Source organism: Parambassis ranga, chromosome 2 (assembly GCF_900634625.1).
Source record: "Parambassis ranga chromosome 2, fParRan2.1, whole genome shotgun sequence".
In the NCBI taxonomy this organism is placed as follows: Eukaryota; Metazoa; Chordata; class Actinopteri; family Ambassidae; genus Parambassis; species Parambassis ranga.
In genome coordinates this window covers 31,172,864-31,190,629 of record NC_041023.1, presented here as the reverse complement: position 1 = coordinate 31,190,629, position 17,766 = coordinate 31,172,864, and the positions used below count along the sequence as shown (strand labels likewise).

At 42.9% G+C, this 17,766-nt stretch overlaps 1 protein-coding gene across 1 annotated transcript in view; it reads right to left on the bottom strand.

Moving 5' to 3' along the window:
- Positions 1–17,766, bottom strand: part of snd1 (staphylococcal nuclease and tudor domain containing 1) — a 161,903-nt gene that overhangs the window by 120,310 nt on the left and 23,827 nt on the right. Inside the window, exons 11-14 of the mRNA XM_028422360.1 lie at positions 11,156–11,257; positions 3,926–4,026; positions 2,192–2,302; positions 771–843 (exon numbers count right to left, since the gene is read on the bottom strand). Of these exons, the coding sequence (XP_028278161.1) occupies positions 771–843; positions 2,192–2,302; positions 3,926–4,026; positions 11,156–11,257 (387 nt within the window). The remainder of the gene's footprint in view (positions 1–770; positions 844–2,191; positions 2,303–3,925; positions 4,027–11,155; positions 11,258–17,766) is intronic.

Below are 17,766 nucleotides of genomic sequence, written 5' to 3'. Positions count from 1 at the left end.
AGCAACAATGGCTTACTATAGTAGCAGCATTTAATGTACACATCAGTGCACACTTTCAGCTGATCGCACTTGATCAGACTCATCTGACTTTAACAAATGTGGAAAGCTACAACAATGCAGCTTATAGAGCTAATAGTGACTGCATGTGAGCACTACAGTTATTTGGGAGGACATCTCTCATGTATGTATAGAATACAGACTCTGATCATGTTCCTTTTGAAATAATAAGACTGAGCGTGTGGAGATGAGATGACAGTAAGACACATAGTCCTCCTGGGTGGTGCCAACAGAAACACATGCTTAATACGAATTTGCAACAATTAGCTATTACTCGTTGCAGAGAGGCTTTATGGTTTTCCCACGTTAATGTTTGCAAGCACTCCCAATCAGGCCTCATTAGCCAAATGATCAAGCCCCTGGGCGCACGTAAACAAGCCAGGACCAAGCACCCCTGATGGTTTTATTAATGCTGCTGATTATTTTTAGAGGCTACTTATAGGGTTGAGATGAGGATTATAGATGGTCGTCTGAGAATTACTGCCCTGAAATGTAGTCTGGTGAGTCATGGGGCTCGAGAGCAAATGAGTACACATTTAAAAAAAGGAAGATATTTATCCTAAATCCAGGGCCAAATACCCACTGAAGACAGACTTTGTGTACATTTTGGCTTTTGTGTGCAATATAGATGTTGTCACGGTGTGTTTCACATTGTCTTAGCATTGCATTGGGATATGTGTACTCATTTTGAGTCTCTTTCAAACAATACTTACCCCAGAGATATCAGCCACTCTGTGGATGGGAACCTCCTTCTTGCTGTGCAGCCCCTTCCCATTCTTGATGGCCCTACAGGCAAAGAAATGAGACCATAAACACAGAATGTTGAGCACATATCAAGGAGCATAGAAGGACTAACAGACCTTGGGAAAAGCAAGCTTTTTATGTCATCACTATAGATACATTGTGTATCTATAGTGGACTGCCATTACAGCTCAACTGTAGAGACCTGTGGGTGGACTTTAAATCTATATATGAAGAGTAGACATTGTGCTAGAGGAATTACAATGGAGGAGAAATAATGGTTAGAATGGTGGAAAGAGGAGAAACGTAGAGAGAACAGATGCTTCTTTAGAGTCAGTTCAAGGGTTTACTGATGGGGATGACTGGTGCTGGTGAGTGGCTTTGAAAAGCCTCAAGGGCCAAGTAAGATCAAGACCTGTGGTTACTGCCGAGGAGTGGATTCATGCCACTATTGGATCACTGAGATGTAACCCAAGACAAGAGTATGTGCATATATCTTTAAGCATGTATACAGTATATGTGCATTGAAAAGCCAGGAGGAGGTTCCTTGAAGGCTGTGGGCCACTGGCCTTGTACAGCGGGAACTAAAAATAAAACCAAGGCTATAGACAGAAACCTCTCATCAACTCTAATAGGACCCCACCAGGGACACGGAGGAGGAGAGAGGGAAGAGAGGGAAAAAGAGAAGACCCAGAAGAGCGAGGCCAAGGAAGGACGAAGCAGCTAAGGTGCAGAAATAAGGACAAAATGTGCAAAGGAAAAGAGAAAACAGGAGTGTGGCGAGAGATGAGGAAAAGAGGGTGGATGGCCAGTGACACTGCATGGGAGAAAGGGAAGGAAAGAGTTAATCCTATAAAAAGAGGCTGTGGCTGTATCTGCTCTACCTATAGCAAGCAGATCTTAATCTATGGCAGAGTAATAAAGCCTGTACTAAATCTCTCCGATGCACCTCCATATAATTATATTCATAGGGTAAAGAGAGCCTGTGATTTAGCATCTAGTGCTTGGAAGGTGTATGTGTGCATAAGCATGTAGAATAAAAGGGCACCAATACATGTACAAGTAAATATTTGAGAGTAATGACATGTTTCCTTGAGAAAACATAGCAATGGAAGCGACAGGCCGTGACTTACAAGGGTGGGGCTTCTACAGTAAATTCTGAAAAACAATAAGTGACTCACTTTACCTGAGGTTCAATTTGAGGGAAAAAAAAAGACTCAAGGTCATATCTGTATTTCTTCCATTTCCCAAGAGCAACATTTCTCAAAGTCATAAAAGAGATTAGTGTAATGCATGTGCATGTAGTGTGTCTGTTAAAAAAATAATTGTGTCTTATGTAAGTTGACGATTGGAAAAGAAAGATGGAAATTGTAAAAGAGCAGGTAGTCCTCACCGTGCCTCTGCAGCAAGCAGCTCGTCATAGTGGGAGGAGCGCTGGTCATCATCTTGTCTGTATCTGATGACTGAGGCAAGGCCCTTACTGACCAGAGCCTCTGCTATGTTACTGGAGAAATGAGAAAGAGAAAAAGAGATTAATAAAAACAATAAAACAACTGTTCAGCTTCTGTCAATCAATATATTGTTGAAATCAAGCAACATATTTCCCCTTGTTTGCAAATGTTTGCTTTTCTTTTAATCACATTCATCAGTTGCATTATTATGCTACTCCTAGCTGTTATCAGTCGCTTCCTTCAATTGTTGTTTCCACAAGGTTGTAATCATCCTGCCAGTCGGTAAACCTACATAATGAGGTTTGTGAAAAGACTATGCTTCATTAGTCCCTTTTAATACACCCTGGACACCAACGCCTCCTGTCTAGATTTCCAGGGTAACCAACGCCACCAGAGATGCTTTATCTTTTTATATGTATATGTTTTAAGCAGAAAAAAAATACAAAACAAAGTTGACCAGAAGAGGATGTATTTAACAGATGGTAAGGCCATCACACAGACCTCATCATCAAGTCAGTCTGGGATTCCATGAAAACATGGAAGCAGCTCAAACATAAAAACCAGTTCTCCAAGATGTTTAGAACACCTCAAATGTCTTATGAAGCAGGACATAAAATAAAGAACACGTCTCATTTCCGACACATATCAGAGCTCATTTCCTCCAAACAATTCTAATGAGCCAGTCTTCTACCACAAGCAGGGAAATTATGAGTAATACCACACACCAAAGGACAAGGTCATACAAGGTCAAAAACATCTGATGCACTGACCACCTTCGCTCCCAACCTTAGTCACAGTGGGGCCATGCCAACTGTTATCTGTGAAACATGCCATGGTCTAATAGGCTGTTGACAAGACAAGTTCCTAACCTCTATGCAGGCAAGCACAACGGAGACAGTTGATTTGATGAAAAAAGGGGGTCTGCATTTACATCTCCATGTGCTCATGTGACAGTACTTTGTGTCTTGTGTAACACAGAGAAGACCAAAAGTACAAATTTCAACTGTTATTTTTTTCCCAAATGAGAACAGACTTCTAATGCTTCATTTCATCTCATGTGGCATTAAAGCTCCTTTATTCTGGTTTTGATTAAATCTGAACTTCTGAGTAGTTTAATAATGTTCATGTCTGTGCTACTGTGCAAAAGACATGTTTCAAAAAGCTAAATCCAAGTCCTTTAAAGCAGTGTTTGTAGACAGAAAATAATTGCTTGCACTGATGTGACCCTTTTTATAAATTATAAATACAAAAAAGTACTTTCCAGTTTCTTTTAGATTCACAGTGAGATTACAAGTTTTAGGCATTAAAAAAAGTGTCGGTGTAATCTTGCATCAGATGAACTTTTTAGGGTGTTGCTTAGGGAGATAGAGTAATCAAATGAAATATGTTTGTGAAGCCTTCTACACTGATGAATTACATGCTGTATGATCTGTCAATAAGTGCTGCTCAGGGTGATGATAAGTTTGTGGCCCCAAGAGTTGTGCAGCTGTTGGAAATCAATAACTTTTGTTGTGCCTCTGTTTTGGGTGATTGAAAATTCCAAGTAGGCATTGTCTGAATCTTTCATGCAGTCATTCGCAACATCTGTCACAAGGACATGGTGGCAGCAATTGGAAAAGAAGGTCCTTAATACAGCATAAGGTGAAGAAGTGGGAACACAGTGGGCCATTACTTACATGCCACCAATTGTGACTGTAGCACAGGTGCGCTCTGGGAAGGCAGGTGTGCCTTCTCCTGGTCCAGTAGCTGCTCTGATGTAGTCCACTGTCACATTGACCTATAGGGAAACATAAGCCAGAGGTTAAAGAAAAGCAACAGGAATAAATGAGAGAAAGTAGGGGCGGCAGCAGTACTGATAATTAGTAAAGGGTAGGGAATATTCTGATGTGTGGGTGTGTATGGGTCCCTTCGTTTGTCCCAGTTCTCAAGGTCACCCCCAGTCAGTGTGAATCACATCAGGCAGCACTGTAGATCTCCCCAGAGGAGAAGTATTAACACACAGTCAGTGTTTGGGACAAAACACACATACACACACACACACACACACAGAGGGAACAGTGACAGAACCCAAATGACCCTACACTGTGTGTTCTAACCACAGCTCCCTAGGGATAGACTCCAATCCACCCACCCTGAAGATACAATTTTGTCACTCAGCTGTGCGCGCGTGCATATATCCACCGGCATGTGACAGGGAATGCCTGCTTTGTGGGCCAGACACAGGCAGACAACGCTAACAGCAGGGATGCAGCCATACCGGTGCACGCGCTCGGCAGTTTAAGAGCTACGTGTCAACCATGTCAGACAAGTGTGATGAGAGGATGGGGGAAGAAAAATGTGGGAATCGGGCTTGGCATCACAGCGTCATAGCATAGACAGAGACAATACAGACAGGCCTATTACAGGGACAAAGAACAGCGTTGGCCTGTCATTACATGGACAGGATGAGGATATGGTGACGTGAGCAAGGGGAGAGAAGAGCTTCTGGCACAGGAGAGTGGAATGTCGTAGTGTATTGTTCAGCAGTAAGCGCCATCTGCAATTTCAGTTGTAAGGTTTATTTGGCCGGGTTGAAAAGCCATTTAAATGAAGGCAAAAAGCAGCACTGTTGTTGGATACTTTTGTGTTTAATGGCGATGTCCAGGTATGGGTAACTGAAGGATATGAGACAAACATGAATGTAAAACGGACAGAAGTCGAGTTAGCTAGAAAGAGCAAGATGAAAGACAATTGAGGAACACTAGATCAGATGTTGCGATGTAAACCCCATTAAGTAAAGTGATGACAGATTATAAACTTTGACCAAGCAATGTTAGATTAGAGGCGTGCTGGGCCTATTCTCCACGGGCCATCTAACAGATCTCCTGATAAGGCAAAGCCATCTATAAGAACCCCCCACCCCCTTCCAGAGCAGAGTGAAACGGGGGGGGGGGGGGGGCAGTGGATGGATTAGAAAGTGGCAGAGTGATAAGGACAGCAGGCGGAGTTTGTTCTGCTGAGGCAACATGCATGTATTTGTAACGCAAGTGTTTGAAGCATAAAGCATAGCAGCCTCTATGTGTCCTGTCCAATGGTGTTTTAGCATGTTTTGGTATGATTTGTTTTACATACACAGCAGTTTGCAAATTTTTAGAACCCCAGAATCATCAGGTTGGAAAAACAACCGCATCATGGAATGAATATAGGACCAGTCAGAAAGAATGAGAGTAGTGGGACAAATAACAGGAATTACAAGGCAGTTTGGGGCAGCTTGCACCACTGTGCATGTTTCCTTTGCTGGACATTTCCCATTGCAGTTCTAGGCATTGCTGGTTGGTTAAACTCTGCCTTTCTGCCCAGAAGAAGCAATAAAAATGTTAGCAGAGCAAAGAAGGCAAACATACAAAGGAAAGGTACAAAAAGGTAAGGCGATTCAGCTTTGTAACTACATTCACTGGCGGCTCAAAGGCAGCACAACACTGCTCTCCATTTTGTCTCTGTACCTTTCACACAGCAGGAGCAAGAATCCCACCATGAACAGATTGAGGCTAGGCTTACAATTCTTATTAAAATGTATATGACCTCTGACCAGCTGTTGCAGAAAAAGATAAAAGATGCAATATAGAGCCAGAAACCAAAAGGAAACAAAATATGGACGCAGAAAAGCTCACACTTGTTGTAGCAGCCTCACCTGACTGTTGTTACCAAATAAAGCTGTGCTTGAACATAAATCTTCTCTGGATAGTTTTATGCCTTGAACAGGCAAAGAAAGAATGAGGAATGAAGGTTAAGAAAATGAGTGCAAGAAAAAAAAATTTAAGGTACGAAAATCAGTAAGAGAACAGAGAGCGCAGGTGACTAAGCAACTGCGTGTACAAGAGGTGCTTAAGTTACTGATGTGTTTTAGCAGGCAATAATCACAGCTGGCTATCATTTAATGAAGTGAGGAAAAAACCTGAGGCTGGGAAGGCACAACGCACCAAAGAAAAAGGAGGAAAAAGAGGGAGCCCCATCTGGATTTTCAACTATGAGACCTGATGATGCTCAGGTCTACCCGCTTTGCATCTGCTTGAACACACACACACACACCTCAAAGCTTTCCCAAATCAACTTTCACTCTCAAACACACACCACATCAAATACACTGCACACAAGGAGTCCATATAGGCACACTTGCATGCACACACCAATGAGAGGGGAGAAAACTCTGTCACTAACAGTGCTACACAAGCAGCTGCATAACAGGAGCCACTTTGAGCACGCAGGATTATCCGAATGTGCTCAACCCTGATAAGTGGCTTAATGCAACATTTCCATTCGACTTTTTTTCTGCTGAGGCTGAGACCCAGGCGCACAAGAAGCACTACTTATAAAGTTAGCCAAATCAAGCTTTTTGGGATTATGTCACCATGCAAGCGCTGCCATTTCAATGGGGGCTGGTGTGTGTGTGTGTATATATATATATATATATATATATATATATATATATATATATATATATATATATATATATATATATATATATATATATATATATATATATATATATATATGAGAATGACAGAGACAGACAGACAGACAGGCATAGTGACAGACAGGAATGAAGAGAAAGAAATATGCCTCGGTGCATTTTTAGCCCACTGTAAAGGGATAGCTCAGGAGGTTTTTAGATATAAAAGGTAGGATGGGGAATAAAAGGTGGTGACACGTGTCCTCTAAATGTGAAAAAACATTATTATATAGTATTATTTTAAAGACCCAAAGGGATAATCAAGTTCTTCTGCCTCAAACAGCTTGTTATATATTCATGAAACTGATCCCAGACATATAGTTAGTGGAGCTGTGAAGCCCAGGTATTGCACCAATTTCTTTCTGCCTCAGAGAGCTATCAAATATAGACTCTGCCAGGCCCTAAAAAAAGAGAAAAGGAAGGAAGTCTTTTGAATATGGATATTAGATATGCTTTATAAAAGATCAAAAGCACCATGCTCTGCTTATAGAGATGAGAAATGGGGGGTTTAATAGAAAAAAAGCATTTAATATAGCTTTATTCTCCTAAACCGAAGCGGTGGCATTAGGGCTTTGAGCTTTAGCATGCTGAGACTGGTAGTTAATGCTTAGTCACGTCCTAGAAGGTTTAGTCAGAGGAAAATCTGCTTGTTTCCCAATTCATGTAATGCATTGCACTCAGAGGCAGTTCTTGCGCTTTGAAAGAAAACACTGTCAAGGGGAATACCTGTGGGTCAATGTGATAACTCAACCTTGTGACTCAAAGGGGACGTTTAGCTTTGGTTAAGTCCAGTTTGAGCCAGATGATGCAGAAATACACCTTTTGTGATCTTACAATAAGTCTGTAAGGGACTCAGGTCCTTCTTCTCCATTACTTCTTTCAGGGAAGACCTGACCAAGTGTGTTTTAATTTAAATCTACCAGGTCAACTTCTCTGTCTGGGTTTGTGACAAAACAAAGAGAAAGCAAGAAAAGCCAAGCTCTCTCAAGCAAACACATTTCTGGGAAAACTGGTCTTCTACTAAAGCTTCCTGCTCCAAATCTGTCTCGGTTATTGTTCTGAGACAGGATGACAGTAAGTGGGTCGAAAAAACTCCTCTCCTTGCAACATGCATCTGTGACTTGTGCATATACCTGCATTAACAAGTAGGCCAAGGTAGCATAGATAAACATTAAAGCCTAGAGGGTTAGGCATCATGCTCACAAATAAACATGTGAGCATGTGATCATTTTCATCCAAACTAGATCTTTCTTGTTGCCAAGGCAGCTAAATGATAATGCTTGTACTCTTTTTTTAATTAAAAAAAAAAAAAAAGCTGTTTTCTAAGGCTGTGTAATTATTCTTAAAAATGTGTCTTGGCAACAATAAAGAAAATAGGAGGGATTCAACATAGCAGGGCTCTTCTGTTATTGATTTCAGAGCATGAGAAGTGAGGAAGCACATAAGTTCTCCACTTAAACATAACCCACTTCAAAGGCCGAATAAGCACAGAATTGGGACATCTGACTTCAACAGTAATCAAACGCAGATGAATATAGTGGCATATTTTACTACGACACTGCGAAAACGTTTCAGATGTTTGGATCATTATTCACAGAATTACATCAAAGAGTCAGCTGGATTACACAGACAGAAGCAGCTGACTACTGGCTGGCTGTTTGATTATTTTCAGCCTACTTTACAGTAGTGATATCTGTAAAACTCAATACTAAAATCACTTGAAAGTAAGACGGGCCTTCTAAAAGTTTATGGTTTAGTTAAAAGGGCCCAATTTACCTAACATCACCCGTTATTCAACTAATAGTTACATGGAAACTGCGGTGGAACAAAATGTAACACACCAACAAAAAACAAGGCCTATCTTGATATATACATATGTCAATAAAAAGGGTGTTTATTATTGTTATTTCACCTTGTTGTCAGACAATATGTAATTTGACTACAGAGATTAATACAGTAATTTTTAATGGCAGGAAACTATAGCTGTTTAGTCACTGTATCTTATCAGACTCCATTGACATGCACAACAGTCCTATTGTCTCATTGTGTGACTGGTGTGTTAACTTAAGAGGAAAAGCACCTCTTACAATCTCACATCAAAGAAACAAAGCGATCTCTTTAATGACACAGAAGGGCCAGCTTTACAGAAACACCAAGTACCAAGAAAAAAAAAAGTCACTGGATAACGATGGAACTAAAGGGCATAAATGGTAATTTGCCTTGGGTATGGACTGTGCTTCAGAGGTTTGTTGTGCTCTTGCACATATTAAAACAACACACATTAACTGGTCAAGGTTACATTTGCATGCACGCAGCTCTGCATGTGCGGATAAACAAGAGGTCCCAGATGACACCACCTGCATTTTGTAGCTTGAGTGATCAAATCTCCCAAGATGTGTGCTTCCACCTGCACACAGTGGACCAATCAGGATTTTAATACTCATTCTTTAAAAATAAATAAATAAATAAATAAAAAAAACAGGGCCACTGACTCATCCTGGTTAAAACACGCATAGTCAACACACTTAAGACACTAACTCTTTTTGACGCATACACAATCATGCATACTTTCCTCTCCGATAAACACTACAAACAGCAATTTGCCTTGGGCTTAGAAAGGCACAGGAACACTTAAGCTGAGTTGACACCCTAGAGTCTAAGCAAGAAATACAGTGATATCAAACCGGAAACAAAGACGACACAGACGGATATGAGTAATGTCAGACATTGTGGATGCACATGTGTGTTGAGGAGAATTAGAGCAAGGTTTTTAGATGACGCAAATGCTGAACCTCACTTGATTATTATGTAATAAGTTAATTCAGCTGCTGTTAATGTATGTGTTCCGAGTTGTGTGCCATCAGTGCTTGCATGAGTAAACAGCTAATAGCCATAGTACAGTGGTGAGATGTTTCAGAGTAGATGTATACAGTGTGTACTCATCTGTAGGCATGTCCATACACCATGCAACAACATGTCTAATGTCTGCATGCAACCCTTGACAATGCTTATGTAGCTTGATATGAGGCTGACACACATTTTTATCATCACACTACTTGCATATCTTTTTACACCTTTACATGGCTGTAAGCCCCAAACTCCTGTTACATGCACACTCACTACTTGGATTACTTCCAAACAAATACTACAAATAAATAGCAGAATGATTATTCTCGCTTCACTCATCAAAAGCCAGCTTACGGCTTATTTTCTGTCATTAAAAAAACATTAATGAGGATGATTAAAATGACTTTGGTGAGAGGCTGGGACAGGGATATGAATCTCACTCCTGAACTGAATGCCAAAAGGAACTCTCTAAGCTTTTTGCTTTGAGTGGGTGCATGTTTTTGTGTTTATCAGGCTGTACTGTTTTTTGTTGTTGTTTTTGAAAACTCACTTGTACAGTTATGAAAGTGTGTGAGAATGTAAGCTCAATCTATCGTTGAGAGGACAGAGGTTTGGAGCCCTGAAAGTTTGGTACATTATCATTGCAGCAGAAGTACAGACAGAAAATCAATGTGATAAAGTCTGAGTTCCAAAATCTTGGGAGTTAGCTGCTAAACGCTGAATTTCTGAGTTGCAATTCTGTTTTGTCAGTGTGATAGTACATAAATATGTTGAAAGTCAGGCATCAATATAATTTTAAGTCTAAATTTCCATGTAAATTTTTGCTGTGTTTTCATCATGGTCCCCCTTCAGTTAGTGGACAGCAGCTCTAGGTGTGCATGATGCAGCAGCCGCCTTCTCTCCATGCCATTACTGCTGTTGGAGGTGGCAAAATTGCCACTGTACAGTCAATGACAACAATGTAGGCGTTATTTTACTGATTTACTGAAGGGACCCTGCCTGGAAAAAATAAATAAATAAAAATCCATCTATTGTACGTGCTAAAAATTTTGTTATGTATGGTAGAGTTTGCTGCATTCCAAACAGGACAGAAGTTTGTTTCTCCACGTTTATACAACTATCATTTGTGTTAAACTGATGAATCAAAGTTAAACATTTCGGCCCTGGTGTGCATCTGAATAGCTCTTTAGCTCAGTGCAGAGCTCCACTGGGTCAGATTCGTGTAAATCATAGCGGCCCCCAAGGTGTGCAGATCCGGTAGATCAATAGACACAAGAGGGGGGAAATCAACATTGCTTGTTTAAAGGGTGCGCCCGGGCCAACACCAAGCCCTGGGGGCATCTACTGTGACCACTCTGTATTCACACTGAGACAGAGGGAAATAGGAATCTACCTCAGAAACGCGTTAGGCTATTGCTGAGGGGCAAAAAAAGGTGTCACAGCATTTGTACAGCCACTGGGGGAACTCCCATTTAGAGCCATTGTTTAATTCATTAAAGCTGATTTAGAGGTAATCACATTGATTCACATGCACATCAAAACAAGTGATTAGGAGATTTCAAAGTCTTACCTTTTTACCAATGAGCTTCTTCCTCAGGAATTCGCGGGCCTCAAACATGTAGGCGATGTCATAGAGTGGACGGAAACGTTTGTCTTTGTCCTTGTTCTTCTCCTGAAAAGACATGGAGGGATGATGGAGGAAGGTTGGGAAGGAGAAGGGGGGGAAAGGGGTAAGTTATTCACATTGCTCATTTTTAAGCTCGGAAAAACACACATTTAAACAAACGCCCACATCCAGCATTCACACATCAACACAGATTCTTATACGGTCAGATTCTTTGTTCTCCCCATTTCAATCCCATGACTCAAAAGTTGCTGAATTATTTTAGTGTGAATGACATCATTTCACACACCTTCCTCTGTATCAATACTAACATGCAACATACAAAAAAAAAACTACAGTTACCAAGGACATGCAAATACAAACAGCCAAAGCAAAAGATGCTTTGCGTTAGAGAGATAGACTGAGAGATGCACAATGGCGGGCCATGTGTACATACGGTGTATATGCAGACAAAGCTACACATACTCGCAGCTGCACACAAAAACTTCCCTCAACACGCTCACCGACTCGCTGACAGGAGCAGGCCACAAATAGAACCTATTAGCTTTTTCAAAAGAAGGCTGAGGTTTTCTGTTGCTCCCAGAGTGAATAGACAAACACACAGAAGCAGAGCAACAGGTGTCGTTTAGTAGGGGCAGGGTAAAAAATATAAATATATATATATATATATATATATATATATTATAACACAGCAAACAACAATAATGCGGTGGGAAAATAAATGACAGGCGCTAACAAGAGGAACGAAGCTATGAATGACAATACCAGCATGCTCGTCACCCATGCCCCTCCCACACTCATCCATGAACGCCATTATTATCTGTCACACAAACAGAAGTAACACACTTCCAAATGAACACACACAGGCTTAGATTAATTCCTCATTTCCCCTTCTCTTCAACGGTTTTCATTCATTTTTAATGACTCTCCAGTTGTTCAGAGCTGCCAGGTGTGGTGCACAGCTGGGCAGATGGATGCGTAGAGAAGACACATGGGGCAAAGGATGTGCTAGCATGCGCATGTAGTTACGGCTCCATTAAGGTCTTTAAAACAAATCTTGTGGGGGGACACATTTTGCTGGAATTTATCACTATGTGTTGTCACCATGACAGCACAGAGGGATGTCGTATTGGCTCTGTGATTAGACTTCCTTTAACCTTGGCAGCATTGCAATAACCTTTCAGTTAAATAGCCTCCTATCTTTATTTCTTATTCCGTTGCTTCATTCCTCTCCACTTTCACTAGTGGAGTCAGCACAGTATCGAACCTCAGAGCTAATCTCACACATGCCCCGTGGAAATACTTCTCCGCTCAGCCAAGAACCGATGTCCTCCATTTTGTGTCAGTTGGGGCTTATTGTCAGGGTATTTCATCCCTCGCAATTCAACTGCAGTGGGATGATGGGGCCTTTTAGGAAAACTGCCAGCCAGCCTCTTCCATTTTGTGCCTGAGCTACTTCTGGGGAAGATGGATTCTGCTCAGATTAAAGCACAAATTCGTAACATTCAAGTCAAAATAAACCCTCTCACTATGGTGAAATTAGTTGGTAGATATGGATTGGATCACTGGATATCAGAAATGCCATTAAATGTTTGTCCAGTGTTAAAGGGGTGGAAATAACTTTTTTTGTTAATGTTAAGGGTACTTAGCAGCTTTTGTCCAGTGTAACAAGTCCTTCAATATGGCCTTTAGTGGATTTTATTGTGTCCAGTTTAAATGGGACTTCCAGATACCAAACACATTGCATTTGCAACCTTTACATAAACCCGGTTCATGGTAGCACTCCATTAGGATCCTGGTAGCAAACACTGGTGAAACTTCAATAGGAAAAGTAAAGAAAACCTAGGAGGAAAGGGAATAAAAAAAGAAGAATCATTTCTAACTAATAAGCGGTTTCACAGTGGAAAGGCAACCATGTCACTGAGGGCAAAGAGTGTAAATGTCAGCACTCTATGCCAATTAGGCACAAGGAGTGGAAAAAGAGACAGAGAGTACAAAAGGTACTACTCCTGCATCTTTTAGAGGGTCTGTGGGGAAAGGAACTAGACTGGGTGGGAGTCTACGAGGTGAAGGTGTCAGAAAACAAGAAGATGAGACAATCAGAGGAAATGTTAAAACTAAAAAAAAAAAACAGGCAGCAGGACAGAACACAGTGACAATCACTTTAACCAAACTGGAGGTTATGGCTATAACCATGATTCTCTGATTAGCATGAGTGAGTGTCTCACTATGGGAGAACGCCCCCTGCGTGATCCCGACAGAAGCTTTAATTACACTACACCAGCCCTTGGGGCTGGTATCAGTGACGTCTATGTCGGGAGGGGCCGGGATAACAGGCTGACATAGCTTCAGTCGCCATTCAAACAAGCTCACCTCTTCCTCGCTTCCATAGCAAGGAGGGTGGTCTGGTGAGACACACACTCCATAACCTCCAGTTTTCTTTCATAGCATTCGTTTCGTGTCTCACTATGGGAGAAATACTGACTCCTGGATTGCCAGACATGCCTGTAAAAATTACAACTGTTCCACGGGGCCTCACGAAGAGTGGGTTGTACCCCGTGAAGGCCCTACACCAAGAACTGAATGTCCCAGAGTTGGAACCGTAACGTCCAACTTGTAAAACCTAGCAAAAGTGTGGGGCAAATCCCAACTTGCAGCTGCACAAATTTCCTGGGCTGAAACCCCCCTAAAGAGAGCCCAGGAAGCAGCCAGGCCCCTAGTGAAGTGCGCACTCAGACCAGCAGGAGGCTGAAGACCTTTGGTCGTGTAAGCCAGAGTAATAGCCTCCACAATCCAGAAGGAAAGGCGCTGTTTTGAGACTGGCTTGCCCACACATGGCTTAGCCCAGGACACAAACAACTGGTCACTCTGCCTAACACCCTGTGTCCTGTCCAAATAGGTTCTTAGTGCATGGACCGGACACAGCATATGCATATGCCGACATTCCTCAGAGGAGTAAGGCGGTGGATAAAAAGCAACCAGCTCTATTGGGGAGAGAGACCCAACCACCTTTGGGATAAACGCTGGGTTAGGCTGCATACTGACCCTCTTGTACCCTGGTGAAAAATGGGTACAAGCTTCATGCACAGACAGGGCATGAACCTCACTGACGCGCTAAGCCAAGGCCAAGGCCAGGAACAGTGCTGCCTTAAGAGATAGCACCTTCAAGTCCACCTGATCCAGTGGTTCAAAAGGTGGATCAGAAAGAGCATCCAGCACCGTGGGCAGGTCCCATGATGGCGTAAGAGACCTAGATACAGGTAATTTACGTCGTGCACCTTTCATGAACTGACACACCAGAGGGTGTCGACCCACAGATTTACCATCAAAACCAACATGGCAAGCAGAGATTGCCGCCAGGTACACCTTGATGGTTGAGAAAGATTTTCCCTTCTCAATGAGGTCCTGCAGAAAGGATAAAATCACCCCCAAAGAACACTGAAAAGGAATGGCCTGGGACTCCGAGCACCAGCTCTCAAACACTTGCCACTTAAGCCCATACAACGTCCTAGTTGATGAGGCCCTAGCACATTGAATAGTCTCAATGACACGGTTCGGGAGTCCTGTTGAGTTCAGGTTAAACCACTCATGGGCCAGGCCCACAGAGCCAGCCTCTCTGGGTGAGGGTGAAATATTTACCCTTGTGCTTGGGATAGCAGGTCCCTGCGTAATGGTAGCTCTCATGGACAGGCGTCCCAGGGGTATCACCACCACAGATGAGGCCATCAGGCCTAACAGCCTTTGACACTACCTGAGTGTGACTGTGTTGCCCCTGTGAAACAGTGCAAGACTTACTTTTATTGCCACCACCCTGTCCTGAGACAGGAAAGCTCTGCCTTGGAGAGAGTCCAAAGTCAGGCCTATGAAGGTGATGCACTGAGAAGGTGTCAACATGCTTTATCAACATGCTTTTTTGCAGCCCAGCCGGTGATGATGAAGTTTGCTTCCTCTTCGTCACCGTCTGATAACAGGAGCTTGGAGTCGGCCAACACTCCCTCCTCGTCGTCAGCGTCTCGTCTCGGCCCGACATGGCTGAGGTTCTCCCATCCCTCCTCTGACGGGAAACAGGAGTCTGCAGTCTGGGGAACTGCGTCTGCCCAACTCAGCCCGGGCGGCAGCGTTTCAGCCGCTCTACCTGACATATCCACCTCGCCTTGCGGCGAGGCTGTCTCCGACAGCAGTGGGTCCCCTCCGGACAAACAAGCCTGTTGAGCTAGCCGTTGGCGGAGGAGCACAATGGATACAATCGTCTGTGGAGGATACAGCTGCCTGCGCATGAGGTAAGCCCAGACATGCTGCACACAGGGGGTGAGTGTCCCAGCTAGACACTTTATTGCCGCAGGGACAAAGCTTTGGGCTTTTCCCGTCTTCTGCGGGGTTGTTAGCCGTGGCCATGACTAGCATAGGGTTCAAGGGCACTAGCGTTAGCTTGTGCAGCTACTGTTTTCAGGGAAATGTGGCTATTTTCCTGGCTAGCGTGTGGTGAGGTATCGCTACCTGCTGTGGGTATTATTAGCGTGAGCTGTATAGTGGTATTGCTACCTACAGATGATGCTAATGCAACCGCTGTTAGCAGAAGTATCGCTACTTTGGCTGTGACAAGTATTGCTACTTGAGACGAGAGTATTTCTACTTTCACCAATGATAGCGTGGAATAGTATTTCTACTATTCTTCAGCTGTGAAGCAACCGTGTCATGTGGGACCAAGCGCCCGGTGACCGAGTTTGCGCTCGAATCAATGGACAGTTTAGCTAGGCACCCAGTAACACAGTTGTCATCAGGCTTCTGTGAGAAGCGAGAAGAGGTGTTTGAATGGCGACTGAAGCTATGTCAGCCTATTATATAGGGGGAGGACTGACAGTACTATTGTCACTATAATGTACACAATGAGGTGAAAAAGATTATGTTAAACACAAAAAGAGGTGGCACAAAGAGCTTTAATGCCAACTCGTCTGCTTTGTGTTCAAGACTAACAGGTTCCACACAACCTGCTGTGCAGGTCAAAAATATTAATTGACACTTAACAACAATTCAAACAATGTGAAACTATTTGTGCCTCCTTGTCAATCAAATAAAACAGGTCTGTTTCACACCGATGAATTTGACAAGTATATTTGTCTGACTGTAGAGCCAATTTCAACTTCAGTCAATTAAAACTGACGGCATCGGCATCAGCATCATTATTAAAATACTGCAAGCAGCCAAATTCTGTGTGTATCCATAAACTGTTATTACGCGATAGCAGGAAGGTTAAAGAAAAGATGAGAGAGTCACTGCTATGTCTCATCCGTAACCCAATAACAACAGTTTGCTCTCACTATCCTCAGGGGGAGTTTTGTTCTATTTGGGGTAAATTCCCTTCGTTCCAAATTACCCACTGAAGCTCAGGAATTGCCTTTGACTATTGCAGAGGCATGGCGATAGCTGGATTGTACAGTGTTATGGGGCTGCAGGGTCTGGGGCTGGCAAACGTGTGGAAGCTACTGCTGGAAGCATTTGCCGCCTCTGTAACGTCAAGGGTGAAATCATGACTCAGGAGCATGTCATCGGTACTGATGTTTGGCTGCGTTATTAGGGCGGGAAGTACAGTATTAGGCCTTAGTTTTACATTTAGCTCACTGAGACGAGTGTGTGTCATTTTATGAGTAACCTATCTTTTTGGAAAAACTATGCTGCTTAGCACGTGGACCGCACACGACATTGTGGACATTATTTTTTTGGTTAAGCAGTGCACTAGGAAAACTCAGACAAACAGTCAACATTTACAAGTGAATGTCTGGCACCATAAAGCTTGTTCCATACTCCACGAGAACAGAGAACTCGCTCCTTGCTCCCAGGGTGGTAAGACTTAAATAAAAAGAGTTTGTTTCGGCACGGAGGTACCATACTCCACAAGAAGTGTGTGTGCATACGGCCCCCCCACGCAGCGCACGTCACACACAAAAGGCTGACAATGTAATTGTATTACAAATTGTGCACGTCGTGGTTACCTGGCCTAACGACCTGATAATGCTCAGGGTAGAGGGCGTATAGCATGACAATAGATAGAAGATTAGTGTAGCTGACTGTAGAGCAGACCTCTGGTCTGTGTGAATTTAATTCTGTGAACGTGTGGATGACTGTCTGTAATAATACATCCCGTCTCCCGGTGTTTAATGTGCGCGTCGAGCCACTGTAACGCCGTGATCAATACTGGGGTTAATTTTTATCGCCACCTTTTGGACAGACACTCTCCTCTGTGCACAGTGTTTCTCCATTTAGGAGCTGTTTGCCAGCTGCTCATCTAAACTGTCCATCGCCGTTCTACTTCCTCCTTCTGTCTATGTGTTCTGTGCACCTGAAGAAGCCCTTGTGCTTCACCACATTCACCACGCCCACTAAATTCCAACCAATCACAGAATTGTTCTCGCACACCACTGAGAGAAAAAGTTCTGCCTGGGCCATGTGTCCGAGAGAGCTGCAGAACAGGCGCAGAGAGGGAATACACTTCAAGAAGCAAGAGTATTCATTTGTATTGCCAGTTTGAACATACCAAGCAAAAATCCAGCCAACGTGAT